Source organism: Labeo rohita, chromosome 6 (assembly GCF_022985175.1).
Source record: "Labeo rohita strain BAU-BD-2019 chromosome 6, IGBB_LRoh.1.0, whole genome shotgun sequence".
Classification (NCBI taxonomy): domain Eukaryota; kingdom Metazoa; phylum Chordata; class Actinopteri; order Cypriniformes; family Cyprinidae; genus Labeo; species Labeo rohita.
In genome coordinates, this window is record NC_066874.1 from 26,381,604 (window position 1) to 26,398,431 (window position 16,828).

General features: G+C 35.2%; 2 protein-coding genes across 3 annotated transcripts; both read right to left on the reverse strand.

Annotated features, from left to right (window-relative positions):
• Positions 1 to 333: 333 nt before the first annotated feature.
• On the reverse strand, positions 334 to 4,815 carry emc3 (ER membrane protein complex subunit 3). Of its 2 annotated transcripts, none has more exons than XM_051113432.1 (9): positions 4,709 to 4,815; positions 3,974 to 4,154; positions 3,835 to 3,892; positions 3,660 to 3,753; positions 3,456 to 3,560; positions 3,270 to 3,351; positions 3,107 to 3,186; positions 1,308 to 1,390; positions 334 to 1,170 (listed from the first exon to the last, which is right to left on the reverse strand). In XM_051113432.1, the coding sequence occupies exons 2-9, from the start codon at positions 4,126 to 4,128 to the stop codon at positions 1,042 to 1,044; spliced, it is 786 nt and encodes a 261-aa protein (XP_050969389.1). In that variant the 5' UTR covers positions 4,129 to 4,154; positions 4,709 to 4,815; the 3' UTR covers positions 334 to 1,041. The 2 variants fall into 2 exon arrangements, with proteins under 2 accessions (XP_050969389.1, XP_050969388.1); XM_051113431.1 differs by having other exon boundaries at positions 4,705 to 4,809.
• Positions 4,816 to 5,852: 1,037 nt separating this feature from the next.
• Positions 5,853 to 14,423, reverse strand: sec61a1l (SEC61 translocon subunit alpha 1, like). The gene is made up of 12 exons (XM_051113346.1): positions 14,304 to 14,423; positions 13,460 to 13,527; positions 13,307 to 13,372; positions 13,042 to 13,120; positions 11,831 to 11,962; positions 11,072 to 11,181; positions 10,316 to 10,469; positions 10,068 to 10,228; positions 8,327 to 8,524; positions 7,165 to 7,356; positions 6,999 to 7,075; positions 5,853 to 6,914 (listed from the first exon to the last, which is right to left on the reverse strand). The coding sequence occupies exons 1-12, from the start codon at positions 14,308 to 14,310 to the stop codon at positions 6,728 to 6,730; spliced, it is 1,431 nt and encodes a 476-aa protein (XP_050969303.1). The 5' UTR covers positions 14,311 to 14,423; the 3' UTR covers positions 5,853 to 6,727.
• Between the last annotated feature and the right edge of the window lie 2,405 nt (positions 14,424 to 16,828).

Below are 16,828 nucleotides of genomic sequence, written 5' to 3' on the forward strand. Positions count from 1 at the left end.
GAGTTTTTTGACATTGTCAAAAAATGTTTGTTGTGACTTACCATACAATACAGAACTGGTGTTAATAAATAGCATTACTTTATATACATTATTTTATATTTTTTAAACAGCATTTTTTAAAATGTCCTAAAAAGAGATTTGTAAATAAATTATTAAAAATGAATCTGCACAATCAGAGACCAGAAATAATAATGTTAAAAAGTAAATAGAGTAAAATAAGAACTTAATGGTGGACCCATTTTTCTTCAGCAGTGGTAGAAAAATGAAATAATTAAAAACAAAAAATACAGAACAGTGCATCACTGTTTGGTAAAACAGACTGTACACATCTAGTAAATGTAGTCAGGAACATTTATTTAACAAAACCATAAAATGACATTTAATAAAGTCAAATAAATATTAAACATGCCAATAAATCCTAATCTGTAAGGAGGTCTTATTCACTACATACTCAGTGCATGGTGTTTTGGCACCATAAGAAAGCATCTAAAACACTAGTAAATTTACATACTATTTAGGAAACTGAACCTAAGTTATGGTCTGATCCACTTTTTAAAACCAAATCACTTCCAAAAACTTCCTTTTTGCCTACTTGGTCCAATCATATGGTCCTAGTAAAATAAGAAAATGGGGTTAAAATACAACAAAAATTGTGTTTAAAGAAAAAAAAAATAATAAAGACGACGTAGCAATAATCATCAGGGAATGTTTTCAAGAAAACCAGGCAACACGCTACATTATAGGGTGCACTGTAATGTTTCGGTTGTGCTGTATGAATGCAGTCGCAAGAGATAATCCATTAAGCTTAAAGCTCAAAGCTTTGTCACACTATGACACATACGTCTGAGCAAAAATGACCAATGGAGGGAATGGTGCATGCATATTACACAAAATGTGATATGTCTGCAATGAGGTTTATGACACTTTCTAGAAAAAGAAAAAATCTGAATGGAAGTGATTTGTCACTCCCAAAACCAGTCTGACAAATCACTCTTTTAATTCAGTGAGGTCCTCCAAAACCTCTCAGTAGTGGACAGGCACTTAGAAGATGCCTGTTGGCAACTCCTTGCTGAACATCCCAGACAAGTCCAAGTCCTTACTCATCAGATCCTCCTCAACATTTTCCAAGGCCCACTGATGATCCGTCAACTCAAGAGCTTCCCATTCCGCCTAAGAACAACATTCATACGTAAGTCTTTAAAAAACTAAAGAAAACATTAAAGTTGACAGCCTCAAAATAATATATAAAATTAACAACTTTTTTGTAAATTTAATAAGATTACTGTGCAGCGCCTAATTTGTGATACCTTGAATGCTTTGTTTGTATCCGCAGGCATTGCCATCGCAGCACCACTCATCTGTTCCTGCATGATGCGAGACTGATCTGCACCTGTTGCAAATGTAAGACAATTAATTGCATACATACTTCATATACAGGGCCTACCTGAATTAAATAATAAAAATATGCATTTAAAGTGGTAAATATAGGAGTATGTCAAAGTCATTTATATATGCCAAACATCCTGCTGCCAGCTGGTGGCGCTATGAACATTGGCATGTAGATGTCTTCAGGCCAGGACTTGAATCAAACATGAGGTTTGTTGCAGTTTAAACATGGTATGCTTGAGTTACTGTAAAACATGACATGGCGCTATGATTATAACTGAATATTGGCCTTTAGATGTCTTCGGGCAAGCCAAACATGTCAAGTTTAGTGCAGATTGCACATTGCATGTTTAAGTTAGTGTAAAACGAGTCATTTCCTGTTGCCAACAGGTGGCGCTATGACTATAAGAGAATATTGGCCTTTAGATGTCTTATCAAATGGGTAAAGTCTGGGGCAAATCAGACATTGTATGGCTAAGATATAACAACTTTCTTTTACATGGTAAAACACTGAACTTTGTCAGGCCACCACAGACACGCCCTTTAACGAAAACTCAAGATATTTGCAATTTAACATCACAAAGGCCTTTAGATTAGACTGACCAAATGTAATGTTGATTTCTTTAAATCTCTAGAAAGAGTTCGTTAGAGCATTAAACATGCCACTTCCTGTTGCCAGCAGGTGGCGTTATAACTATAACTAAATACGGGCATGGGCGTGTTTTCAAAACAGGACTCTTATCAAACGTGAATTTTGGTGCAGATCATATATTGTATGCCTGAATTATAACAACCTCCTGTTTCATGCCGAAATATCGAAATTTGTCAGGCCACCACAGACACACGCTTCAACAAAAACTCAAGATCTTTGCAATTTAACGTCACAAAGGGCTTTAGATTACACTGACCAAATTTGGAGTTGATCTGTTTAAATCTCTAGGAGGAATTCGTTTAAATACTGTTATTAGACGTGTTGGGTTTTAGACTTTGTACCGCAGGACTTTTTTGTAGGTATTGGTATGTTACATGTGTCTACCGAATTTCGTACATGTACATGAAATGTAGCTCGAGAGGCACTTTGTTGAAATATTATAGGTGGCGCTATTGAGCCATTTTGCCACACCCAGTTCTGAAACCCATATGAGATGTAAATTTTCACCACTTTTGGCGCGTGTGCAAAGTTTCTTGAGTTTGAGCATGTTTAGGCCCTTAAAAAATGCAATGGAGTAGAAGAAAAAACTGAGCAATTCCAATAGGGTCCTCGCACTATCAGTGCTCAGGCCCTAATAAAAAATATGCTTACAATTCTAAATTCTAAAAGTATTCAAATTATTTTTTAACTAAACATTTAAAGGCAAAAGCTATTTCTACAACAAATTTAGCCCTTGTGCTGTGCTGAAAATCTGTGACCTAATTCGGAGTTCCCAGGTCAAAAATGACCAGAATGACCGGATCTGTCTGTCAAGTTGTTTTTTCAATAATCACAGGTTTTGTATTTCTTTTGTTTGTTTTGCTTGTTTGAAGTGATTGGTTGTAGGCTTCACTGATCTGAGCTTATATGCATGTCAGTTTTTGAGTGAAGGAAAGTATTATTTGTGGAGAATGTTGGCAACAGCGCTGCATCACCCCAACAAAACGACCAAAATTCAACCCAGAAAGTACAAAAATAATCCACAAAATTATGGGAACATTAAAAAGGAACATTAGTAAAGTTATTTACCATTGTCTTGTCCAAGTATCAGGGAATACATGCTCCTGAGACCAAAGACATTCAGGAAATACCAAGATGCTGAACTCACCCTGTGGATGTACACAGCGCAAGATTGTTTAAAGACACAGCTTTGAATAAAATAAAAACACTCTTTGGGTTTGAGAGCACTAACCAGGAGGCATCTAGAGAGAGCAACTCAATTCCCTGCTGCAGCATCGGCTTGAAGCGGAGTGTGAGAGGAAACGGTACCTTTGCTTGAGAGAGAACAGAATTACAAATGCGTTAAAACATTTTCTGTAAGAATAAACTTCAAGTAGCCGCACTCTCATATTTGATAATGAAAAATCCTATCTCTTACTTGTAACAAATCCAGAAAAGGTCCAGTTGATCCAGCCACCAATAAGGATCATAGGCAGGACGTTTGTCACATTGCCTTTCATCATGTCTGTCAACATGCTGGGATCTAATTGAATGAATAACATCGCATTAACCTTGTCACTCAGTCGTGACTGTCATTTTATGATATAACATACACATTTAAAGAATTTCCACCAAGGCTCACCAGTCATTGGAGATGGTGGAACCACCTTTCTTTTGGTCTTCTTGAAAAATCCATCTTCTTGATTATTGAAGTAGAATTTTCTCATCAAGAAAGACTATTTTAGCAAGAGATAACAATTTGGTTTCAGCCCTTCGGTAATCAAGCAAAACACACATAAAAGACAAGAGAGGCTTACTTGTTTGGGGATGTATTTTCCATTTTCCCGTAAAACTCTGCTCCTGATGAGAACCTGACTGTGTAGAGAACATGATCTTTAGTGTTTCGTAACATTTTGTGATTTACAAAACATAATGAAACAGTCCAATGAAAGTTACCTGTCTGAAACCTGCTCTAACGTGAGCTTCTTGTCACTTTGTAACAGAATTGATACATAATGACGGATCACTCCAACCAGAAAAGTAATAAACACAATAGGCAGCACAACCCAAAGACGAATATTGGAGTCCAGAAGGAGCTCGGGCTCAGCCATGCTTTAGTTTATTGGATATCTCCACCCTGAAACAAAACATGAGATGTAGCAAACTCTTAAACTCAATATAATCTAATGATCAGAGATATACTAAAAATAACAAATCAAATCATTGTGAACCATTGTGAATTAATAATTAGTGCATGTATACAAAAAGACAGCACTGATATTTTCATAATAAGCTAGTACTCGATTCCCTCAAGTGCCTAATAAAGGTTAAATAAGTCAAATCTGCTCAGACCTTCAGAAGAATGACATATGCTACATTTATCGCCCAATTTAACGGCGGTTTCCAATTTATTTGTTGATGTTCATGTGAAGTTCATACATGTGTATGGCGTCTCAGTCTGTTACAGAACACAGAAAAAGAAAAACTGGTGCTTCAGATTTCATTTTATGTTAAATCCACCCACTGTACCGACGCATTAGGGTTAGCTTATTGCTAACAACCTTCTTTCAGGCTTAGGGTAGTGAGGCATCTTTTTTCACATATAAACACCCGCACCGAGCATATCCTATATTTTCGACGCTACATGTTGCGACAACTGAGACTTTATCATAATGCAGTTATTGTACCTACTCTCGTATTCAAATTGCAGTTTATCTCCTCGAAGCCCGATAACGACTCAAACCAGGATGCGACACCATCGAGCCGCTACTGCTGCTGAGACGTAAACTCACTAGCAGAGAACGTTTTTTCAAAATAAAAGTCTTTTCTGTAACATTTTCATAATTGAAGTTCAAATATTAAGTTGACCTTAAATCAGTTAAACACATGGTTTTGGTATAGAAACATTACTACAATATTGTAATTTTTGTAATATATACGCACACATTTATATATGTAGCTTTTCACAGATATATACTTTTAAAAATATATACACTACCAGTCAAAAGTTTTTGAACAGTAATGTTATTTTAGATTTTGAAAGAAGTATCTTGTGCTCACCAAGCCTGCATTTATTTGATCCAAAGTACAGCAAAAAAAAAAAAGTATTAATTACTTTTAGTATAACCAAAAATTTAAATAAATAAATAAAACTGACTTTAAGCATTTGAATGGTATAGTGTATATTACAAAAGTTTTTTTTTTTTTTTTTTAATTTCAGATAAATGGTAATCTTTGGATCTTTCTATTCATCAAAGAATCCTGAAAAAATGTTTTAAATATTGAAAATAATAATAAATGTTTTTCAGCAAATCAGCATATTAGAACGATTTCTGAAGGATCATGTGACACTGAAGACTGATGCTGAAAATTTAGCTTTGACCACAGAAATAAATTACATTTTAAAAAATATTTATTAAAAAGCAGTTATTTGAAATAAAAATATTTTACAATATTACTGCTTTTGCTGTATTTTGGATCAAGCAAATGCAGGCTTGGTGAGCAGAAGCAAATTCATTTAAAAAAAACCTTAAAAACTTTTGTCTGGTAGTGTATTTATCTAAATTGACCCAATTCTCACATTTGTTTAAATAAATAAATAAATGCGCAAGTATAATTACGATTATTCTTACAATTTAGTGTATTTTTCCACTGCGGCATTTCATATTATTACACAATTTAAATATCTTTTTTAATTTATTAAATATTCAAGCATTCTTAGGGGATGCTTTACACTGCATCTGAAAGGATAGTACATTGGAAAATTAAGTATTTTGTCTTCAAATAACTTTAGAAAACATTTTTCAAAAATGTACAAAGAACAAAACTCCAAAAGTATTCGCAATACATTTTAATACTGTGGCCTGAATAACAAAACAACACATGAAACATTCTTTTACAAAGCACATCCTCTCATATCAACACTTGCATATTGATTAACAGGCAGTTTCTGCAGCATTTGGTCCACTAAATGAAACCACAGCTAATTAGATCTAAAAGGGTTTAGAATAGAAATATTCTTAAGTAGTGTGACTGAAATACACAGAAATATTTTATTATAGTTTGTAAATACAGGAAGAAAACAATAAACTTAAATATAACAGAAACTTCTGTTGGCAAAATTTCAACAAATCCAATGCAGTAAATCTCAAAGGAATGGCATTAATAAACTTGGGCAAATTTAACAACCAATCTCATGTTAATCACACACTCAGCCCACACAAAATGCAACCGGCAAATGTGCACATACCCACACATACACTGTAAAAATCTTTTTATTTACACCAAATCAACCGCCGGCATGATAAAGCATCGTGCTCACCACATCACACACATACAGAGACATATTTAGTTCAGGGCGTACTCAGGGCTGATCAAGTTTGGACGTGTTTCTTCTATTATGCATTACTGAAAGGAATTACACGTAATCACAAACACCCACACATGGATATTGGCTTCGGAGATATTAAAAAAAAAAAAAATTGTAAGTGTGAAAAATAAGGATGGTTGCATTCCCATGCTTAATACTGAGATATCAAGCTGCCATATTTTTCCCAAGAGAACGACCAAGCGAGCCACTACAGGTCAGGATCAGGTGCACAGTGGGAGCACATCCTTGATGTAGAACATTGAATTTGTGCGTTAAAAAAAAAAAAAAAAAAATTCATATAAAACTTAACAGTCAGTCTGATGTGGTCACAGAGGGCTGTACTAAAAGAGGAGAGCACCCATGCTGCCCACTTCACTCTGTTCTTTCACAAAGATCTCAAAGTACTGGTAGATGATGGTGACGGCCAACAAGATTCCAGTTCCTGAGCCGATGGCTCCCAGGAAGTCAGCCATGACTGAGAGACCACCTATACACAGCCCGCCGAAAGCTGCAGCTGTGGGGATGTACCTAAACAAAGATTTAAAGAACATTTTATAGTCATTCCATGTTTGACTTATAAAGTCTAATTAGTTTGAGTGCTCTATTTTTTACCTGTTGAGTTCATGGACCATAGAGGTTTCTCTGTGTCCCCTCATAACCATCTGCTGTTCTTTCAGCTGTTTGGCAACCTAAGTAATGCAAAGCGTACACATGAAGTCTATATAAATGCAATGAAGCTCAGTGTAATAAATAAGCAGGAATGGTCTATTGCTCTTACATCTTTGGCTGAGGATCCAGACACCTCGATCCAGGTCTTAGAGAAGAAAGCACAGGATCCCAGCATGAAGATGATGTAAATGACGGCATGCACCGGATCTTCCAGTACTGTGCTGAAGGACTCTGGGGGAGAGAGGTAGTAACACAGACCACCTACTGGGTATGCACGAGCTGGCCCTCCACTTGAGGTATCCTGTTAAACAACAACAACAAAAAAAAACCTCACACTTTAGTTTGTTACAAAACTCAAATAGTCTGATAAGCAAATTAAAAGTAGCTTTCATTTGGTCATGTGATTCAAACTGGCAGCCTCCATGAGGGCAGACCACATACACTACCAGTCAAAAGTTTTTGAACAGCAAGATTTTTAATGTTTTTTTTTTAAGTCTTTTCTGCTGACCAAGCCTGCATTTATTTGATCCAAAGTACGGCAAAAACAGTAAAACTATTTTAAAAATTGTACTATTTTAAATAACTGCTTTCTATTTGAATACATTTTAAAATGTAATTTATTTCTGTGATTTTCAAAGCTGAACTGCCAAAGCATCATTACTCCAGTCACATGATCCTTCAGAAATCATTCCAATATTCTGATTTGCTGCTCAAAACATTATTATTATTATTATTGTTGTTGAAAACAGCTGAGTAGAATTTTTTCAGGTTTCTTTGATGAATAGAAAGTTCAGAAGAACAGCATTTATCTAAAATAGAATTCTAGAATGTCTTCATAATTGCTTTTGATTAATAAATAAAAGTACTCATTTCTCTAATTTAAATAGTTTAAAAGTTAAATAGAGGGCACACTAGAGGCTCTCAGCAACAAGGGGCCATAGAATTATTCAAACATTTAAATTATTTAATTACCATTATTAACATGTTCTAACATCTTACTTAAAAAAAAAAAAAAAAACGTTCTTGAAACAAAATGAATAATTCATTTTGTTTCAAGATCTGTTTAAAAATGAGTTAATTTAATACTGCCAGTTTATATGAATGAATGTTTGAAAACAAGCAGCTTTGTTAAATTGATTTAAAATCTTACACATTTAAAATGTTACACTATTTATAGGTGCAAGAAAAAAAAAATGCATAAAAAATGATTAAATAAGAATAAAAACTGTTTAGACAAGGTAAATATGGGAAAGTTTAAACAAGTCACTTACCGACCAAGTCCCCAGCAAGTTGACCAAGAAGTTTCCGCTGAAGCGAGTGGAGAGCATTTGAGAAATGATGTATAGGTTGGACACCAATGCAGATTGCAGGATGATGGGAATGTTGGAGGTGTAGAAGAGTTTGATGGGATATGTGTTGTACTGGCCACGGTAACGTGCAGATTTGATAGGAAGGTCGACTCTAAAGCCCTGTGGAATAGGAAATAATATACTTAGCATCTAATACTTGTTATATCTGCAATATCTGATAGAATTTTCAAATTAACATTATTAGTGACCCAAACTGAAAGCAGTTGCAGAGAGGAGTTCCATTTACTTTGAACAGAGCTGCTGGATCATGAGATGTTTGCATTTGAAAGCCACTGAACCATATCATAATTTAACTTTTTTTTTGATTATTTGTGCAGCTCTATGTGCACGAAGAGTCAGCTAATTAGGGTTAAGGATTTGAAATTAAGAAATTAAGGTTTTTGAGTTCTCTCCATACAGTGGACTTCAATGGTGGTCAACAGGTTGAAGGTCCAAATTGCAGTTTCAATACAGCTTCAAAGGACTCTACACAATCCCAGCCCAGGAATAAGGGTCTTATCAAGCGAAACGATCAGTGATTTTCTAAGAAAAATATAAATATATATACGCAATCACGCATGTCTGACATAGGAGTAAGTACCGACCCAGTGTTTATAAAGCGAACGCGCAAAGAAAGTCAAATTCCTTTTACAAAAAAAGAAAAAAAAAAAGCTGGAGGAAAAAAAAAAAAAAAAATTAGATGGAGTTTATCACCCTCCACTACCTGTTTGAACCAAAATACACAGATGAAGAACTAACTGCGCGTGACTTCTCCAGCGTGATTACATAATGCGTGAAGACGCGCATGCGCACCCAGAACTAGTACAAGACAAGCATTTGTGGTTAAAAAGTATATAATTTAATGAAAATTACTGATAGTTTCACTAGATAAGACCCGCATTTCTCAGTTAGGATTGTGTAAAGCCCTTTGAAGCTTCACTGAAACTTCATTTGAACATTGGCCATTATTGAAGTTCATTATATGGAGAAACTTCTTGGAATGTTTTTTCTCAAAAAACAATTTCTTTGCGACTGCAGAAAGAAAGGTATGAACATCTTGGATGACAAGGGGGTGAGTAAATTATCAGGAAATTTTCATTCTGAAAGTGAACTTCTCCTTTAAAGTATGGACATCAAAATCCTGTCATTCCAATAGGAATCTGCACATACTGGAGTTCTGTGTGAGGGAAAAAAACTTCCCCAAGCAAGCTTCGCTTGTTTTTAAGTTGGTCACTAGAATTTGCTGCATTTAGGGCTTGGACTTGGATTTAGGGCTGCACAATAAATCGCATGCGATATCAAATGCGCATCTTGTCAGTAAAGCTGGTTCTGTAATCAGTAGTAAATCTCAATCATGTGTGTGCTTTCAGATAGAGCAGCATTAACTACACAGAGCTGTAGTTCATTGACAAGCTGCGCAAAACCACGCAGATGATATTATCAAGCTTGCGCAGCTTGTCAGTGAACAACAGCTTTTGTGTAGTAAACGCTGCTCTATCTGAAAGCACACACGTGATGGAGATTTACTGCTGATTACAAAACCGGCTTTACTGACAAGATGCGCATTTAATATCGCATGCGATTTATCGCACAGCCCTACTTGACTATGATATGGAACTTCTTTTGCCGATGTGACCACACCTTTATGCAGTAACCCACTAACCTGAAAATATATGACCACTGCAAAAACAAAGATTGTAGCAATGAGGTTCATGAGGTTGGGCAGGTTCTGTCTGTAGAAGGCTTCTCTCAGTGCCCGCACTTTATCGGTACGAGTGGCCAACAGGTGGAACAGAGCAATAATGGCTCCCTCAAACTCAGTACCTGTATGTGCACAAACAAAATTCAATCAATATTACAAATGACACCACAGAATGTTTCAAAACAAGATGTTACATCCTGAACACAAACCTCTTCCTGTGTTGACTGTGGTTGGGCTGAATGCCTTCCACACAATTGTCTCACAGATGTTGGTGGCAATGAACAGTGAGATACCAGAGCCCAATCCGTAGCCCTTCTGCAGCAACTCATCCAGAAGCAGCACGATCAGACCAGCAACAAACAACTACAAAGAACATACAAATCAACATTAGCTGTTAAAACATAGCATAATTAACTAAAGGAAGGTGTTTGCAACAACAGGATTATGTTCTTCACAAAACAAACCACAAGATGAGACTAATGAGATTCAAGATGCTGATTAGACAGTCTTTTTAAAATGACACTCATTTGCATAGATAGCAGATATGAATACAAACAGACAAGATTATTATGCCTGCAAAGGTCACTGCGATAGACAGAGCAAAGTCTTGAGAATTTACAGGCAATTCAACAATCAACGGTGATAACCAATAACCTGAAGGAGGCTAGAGAGAGATAACAAAAAGTGGTTCCATAGTAAGGTAAATACAGATTTAGTGTTTTAACATCAGTGTCAATATCTAAAAGAATGAGTATGAAAATTAAATGTAAACAATACCCAATAATAATGACTGAAAAGGGAAATGTGCATTATCCATTCACAATGCTGTCAGGACATGTTTGGAACTGATTTATTTTTTTTTAAATGGCCAAGCAAGGAATGTTATCGGCTGAATCATTCAGTTTATCACTACTAAAATGTCTAAATATTTTATGCACAGCTGCCTAAAAATAATGTGAATTTACCTGGATGATGATGAGGAGGCAGATTCCAGCACCCATCTCTGAAGGGTCTCCATACATGCCAGTCATCACATACACAATAGCCTGGCCAATGGTGATAATCATGCCAAAAACTGGTGGAAAGATCTCACAGTTAGATGTCTTACAAAAACAAATGCAGTGATGATATTAAGATGGGTTTCCCACAAAAGTGTTGCACTGGGAGCTGCATTAGACCTTAACACGAGTCAGGAGTATACCACATTCAGTTTTTTTACAGGAATGAAAACGAGGCTGTGAGGGATAGAAGTACAATGCGTTCAAAGGATTGTACTGTTGTTTACCAACACAACTGTTCAGCTTATGAAACATCCTTTTGAAAGTTGTTAAAACTGTGCGATCTCAGACTTTTATACAGTGTGTGCCATTGTAAAGTCTCTAAGTCCGTCCCTCACAGCCTCGTCTTCAACTGTTTCAAATTTAATACAGCGTGCAATCTGACCAAAGTCTATTTGCTAAATGTATGAAAGACCACAAGACATGTTATTAAGATCTTGCACTATTGCAAAAATAGCACAATGATTCATTCCACATACCTACTTAAATAAATGGTCATGAAATATAGAGTATAAATAAATAAATAACAAGTGTGTGTGTGGGTGTATGTATGCGTGTATGTATATCCACAACTGACCAACCAAAATGAAGAGAGTTTTGTAATAAGCCATAATATTATCCTGCATGCATGAGAATTATATAATAGAGTGTTATAAAATGTCCTACGTTTCTGAGCTCCGTTGAAGAGTGCTCTATCTTTAGGTGTGTCTCCAACCTCAATGATTTTAGCTCCAGCCAGCAGCTGCATGATCAGACCAGATGTCACAATGGGAGAAATACCCAACTCCATCAGAGTACCTGAAACACATTAAACATTAATTTTTTAACTAAATCCAATGTGGCATTTTCCATAGGCTGGTGACCAAAATAAAACACACACAAAATATTGTGCATACCAAATATCACATATAATTGAGTGGTTTCGAAGTAAATATTAATTTTAAATAATATTTATTGTATTATTTATATGTATTATTTATTAACAATCAAACAAGCACAGATTTTTTTGGCAGAGGAAAAAAAAAAAAATTAAATGCTATTATATAGGGGTGTCAACAATAATCGATTCGGCGATGCATCGCGATGCGGGGCATGAACGATTCAGCATCGATGCGGCAAAGTGCCATAATCGATTATGTCACTGTTTATTTTCTGGCGGAAAATAAAGTTGTGAAGTTTCAAATACTTCCGGTTCCGGGGGAATAACAACAACAACGAGCAAGATGGCTGAGGCGGAGGGAGATGACCGCGATAGACGGGTTATTAAAAACTCTGTCTTAGAGCTGCTATTTTACTGTGTGTAAAAAAAAAAAAAAAATATTTATGTTCACTGCTGAAAAAAGTTGGCTGTTATTTTAATGCTCTATTTATTTAATTTCAAATGGTTCTTAAGCAAAGAGAAGAGAAACATTTCTCATTCAAAGCACTGAAAGCACTGATTTTGATTGTTTTCTTTTTCAGGTTTGAAAATGCCATATCCAATACCCTGTACCATTTTATTTAATTACATTTTATTTAATCACATTTTATTTAATTTAATAACTTTTATGTCAAAGATACAGGAGACACATAGCAGCCAATAAAATCTGTTGTTTAATATCTGCTTGTATTGCCTCATGACTGATAAAAAATTTGCCTTGTGTGCAGTAGAATTTTGATGGATCGCAATGCATCATAGAATCGAACTGAATCGAATCGTTACCTGGTGAATCATAATCGAATCGAATCGTGAGGGCAGTGCCAATGCACACCCCTACTATTATAATGCGCAAATGTTATTAATCTGCCAGTGACGCTTGATTAAATCATTCCTCTCCGTTCAACAGGGGATGACTGATTCAATCACTGTCTGGCATTGCTGATTCAGGTATACACACCTCTGTTGGATGCCAGGATCACTCTCATCCAGTAAAAGGGATCTGCTGAGTCTGAAGACATGATTCCAAAGAGAGGAATCTGGAAGACAGAAATCATAGTAAGTCATTAAAACAAAGTGTGCAGTCTCCGAAAGCAAATAAAACACATCCAAAGATGATAATGATTAGTTTGAGAGGTTTATAAATCCATAAGTATGATTTTATTGTTCATCAACAGTTTAGAGAACTTCAGAAAGCTCAGGAGTTTAAATAAGAGTGAACGTACCTGGCAGCACACCAGAAAGATGAACAGGGTGATTGCAGTCCATAGTACTTTTTCTCTAAACTGAATCTGTGGGGAAGAGATTCAAAGAGTTGGTATAACTAAAGCACCACAAAAACAAGCAAAGCAAAAGGCTGATGTGATCAAACTGCATACCCTCCTCTCTGGTTTCTGAATCTCAGGTAAAACCGCACAGAACGGCTTTATAACCTCCAGGAATTTAACTGAAAAAGAAAAGAAATGCACTTACGTTTATTGTTGTCACGCCTAACTTGAGAAAACAAGACAACGTTACTATCCTAAGAGAGAGGTATTGGTGATTCAGGCGACGTGGCTTTACAGTTTCTGGAGTTCAAACAAGTTACTTGAATCTGTCTGTCCTGCAACGTCATCATTCAATCCAAGAAGAAAACCACGTCTCGAACAACAAGATCAAAACCTCATTTGTGCATTAAATGCATGCGTTAAAGTAAAACAAACTATGCTTCAAAACAGAAATTATCGACGTTAGCATGCTTTTAAATGAAGTTAGCATTATATTTAAATTACGCACATTTTACCTAATTAAATTACTTGCTATGCGCAATATTTTACAATTTTGAAAAGCATACAGTGTCTATTCAATGAAAATAAACATCAAATTCATTCTCGACCAAAGCTAGTTTATTGACCATGTACTAACGTTAACGTTAGCTGGCTATGGTCGCTTTAAAAATCTGTGCAATTACAAAATTAACCATTAAAGTCACATTTTAGACAACAAAATAACTATAAAGTGTTATATAAGTGCGTGTTTTGTAAACTCCACAATAAAACAATAAAAAACATGAGATTCTGGCAGTAAAATACAGTTGCTAATCAAAAATGAATGAATGAAGCGCTCATGCTAAACAGTTCATTTTAAAAAAGCAGTTGTTTATAACTAAACAACGGATTAATTTATTTCTAATAGACTCAAAGTAATGTAAAGTAAAGTAAAGTAAAAATCATGACGACTCACTGGCCATGGTGTCCCTCTGATGACGGTCCCAGTCTAGCGGTTAGCGAACACCGGTCAGCGGCTCTATTAGGAGCGTGTTGAGGACACGTCATCACCCAGATCACAAATACACGTAAGTGTCTGTGCCACAGAAATAGCGGGTTGGATGGAAGCAGAATAAGTCAGAAGTGGGCGGGAGTAGTGGCCCGGAAGTTGTCTCAGATATGATCGTCCTAAATAAGATTTTTGCAGTTATGCTGTTTTATTTTTTCTTTTTTTTAACTCAGTTTTTAAATGTAATAGATATGTCGGTTTCTAATGTGAGTGTGTTCAGATGTAAATTATTGCTTTAACGTATAAGAGTATCACATGTTAACTGTTACTTTTTTCAGCACTGGCCAAAATTGACCAACCAGAGTTATTCATGATTCAAAAAGAACTTGAAGACTTTTTATAGAAATTGCAGGGGTTGATTTCTGTATTTATGCTAGGAACAAAAGATTATACAATTTAGTAACGAAGACAAACGCGTTTTGAGATTTTAATATTTTTTTAGATGAGGATTTGGGCTTCCTGAGCCTCTATGCGCCTCCTGGCGGAAGTTTTTATTTTGTTTTATTTTAATTTATTTATTTGTTTATTTATTTTTTGTCTCAAAGGAAACAGGTTACATTTATGTTTTGTTCTTTTTCAGCACAACTTATATTAAAATATATTTTAATAGATTACAATGACTCATAGATTAGAATTGTTGATTTATTTATTTATTTGCATTATTTACAAGTTTTATTACAGTTACTTTCAGTCTGTCAAGTGACTGTGTTGAGAACGACAGAGGCTGAGATTTTAATATTCTTCAGATGAGAATTTGAGCTTCCTGAGCCTCTATGCCTATTTATTTTTTGTCTCAAAGGACACAGGCTACATATATGTTTTGTTCTTTTTCAGCACAACTTATACTAAATATATTTTTAATAGATTACAATGACTCATAGATTAGAATTGTTGATTTATTTATTTATTTGGCCTTATTAAGATTTATTACAGTTACTTTCAGTCTGTCAAGTGACTGTGTTGAGAACTACAGATGCATTGATGCAATACCCAACGTTATTCTTCACAAAGATAAACCTTAAAGTAAGGTGTATTGTTTTATGTTGTTAGAATTATTTTTAACACAAACGTTTTTTTAAATTAATACCAAGGTACCAATGATAAAAGTACAAAACATGTCAACATTACGTACAAAGTGGTGACATTACATGTAAAGCACTGTTTATACATGTATATAACAATAAATAATACAAAAGGAAAGTAAAATAAATTAAAAATATGAAATAAATGAACAGTTTTTAAAGTTTCTTGGAATAGCTTTGATATACTGTTGAACCTCTTTTTTTAAACACAAACTAAGTTAAGTTAGAACATATTGCTCCAAGGTAATATAATGTCGACAGTTAAGAAGCGAAAAATATCAACGTTTATCCACGTTATTTTCCCTGTAAGAGTGGGCGCGGCCATTTCTAAATTGTATGGGTCTCCCCCAGCTATTTTTAGCTCTACAAAAGAGCTCGTTTTGCTGCTTAATATTGAAAATTGTTGTGTCTTATTATGAACACACTGGTTTGTAGTGCAAATAGTTTTACCGTTTACTCCACGTTGTTATTCTTCACCTTATTTGCAGCTAGTGAACCGGAAGTCTACTTCCGCGTCGAAGAATAAGGTAGATTTTGTGGTAAATAATTCGTGTCTGTGCAAGATAATGTTCTGCTTCACGTCTAGGTTTAAAAAAATGACTTTATTGCAGTTTAATATAGGTTACCTGACACAAATAACCGACAGGGGGCATCCCTGCATCAGAAATCCGGAGGCTAGAGCCATGAAATCCTGTTGCCACAAGGACTTGACTGGTGAATCGTAAGTATTAGAATCCCTGAGAAAAAGTACCAAGAAATACTAAGATAGTTTTTTAAAACCATAGGCCTACCATGTTTATTTGGACATGCACTAATGATAATACCATGATTTTTGGACATGTGTCATAAATACCACAGTATTATCATTTGATACAATCATGGTAGTTTCACTCAAGTGCTTTCTAGTCCTGTACAGTTTTGTGATGTGAGATTATGATTTGAAAATAAGGCGATTCACATTGTCGGAAATCTGACTGATATCATCAGATGTACTTTTTGTTATTATATAAATATATTAAAATGATTTGTTTTAAGTGTAATATAGCCTAAAAGTATATTTTTTGAAAGTTGAAATAATTCACATCACAGCAACATTTAAAACTTAATAATGAATTGAAAAAAAAAACTAAATTTCAAAACAATTATAGTTCATCAAAACAGATTTGTTGAATGGGTGTAATGTGATTATGACAGCAGATAATCCTAGTCTGGTGTCTGCAGTTGATGCAGGCCAATCTGACACACATAATCACTGAACCGTACTAACATTCACACCAACCGGCGACTGAACAAATGACAGAGCAGAGAACACATGGCTTTTTGCTCAGTACTTTATACACGTATACGCAC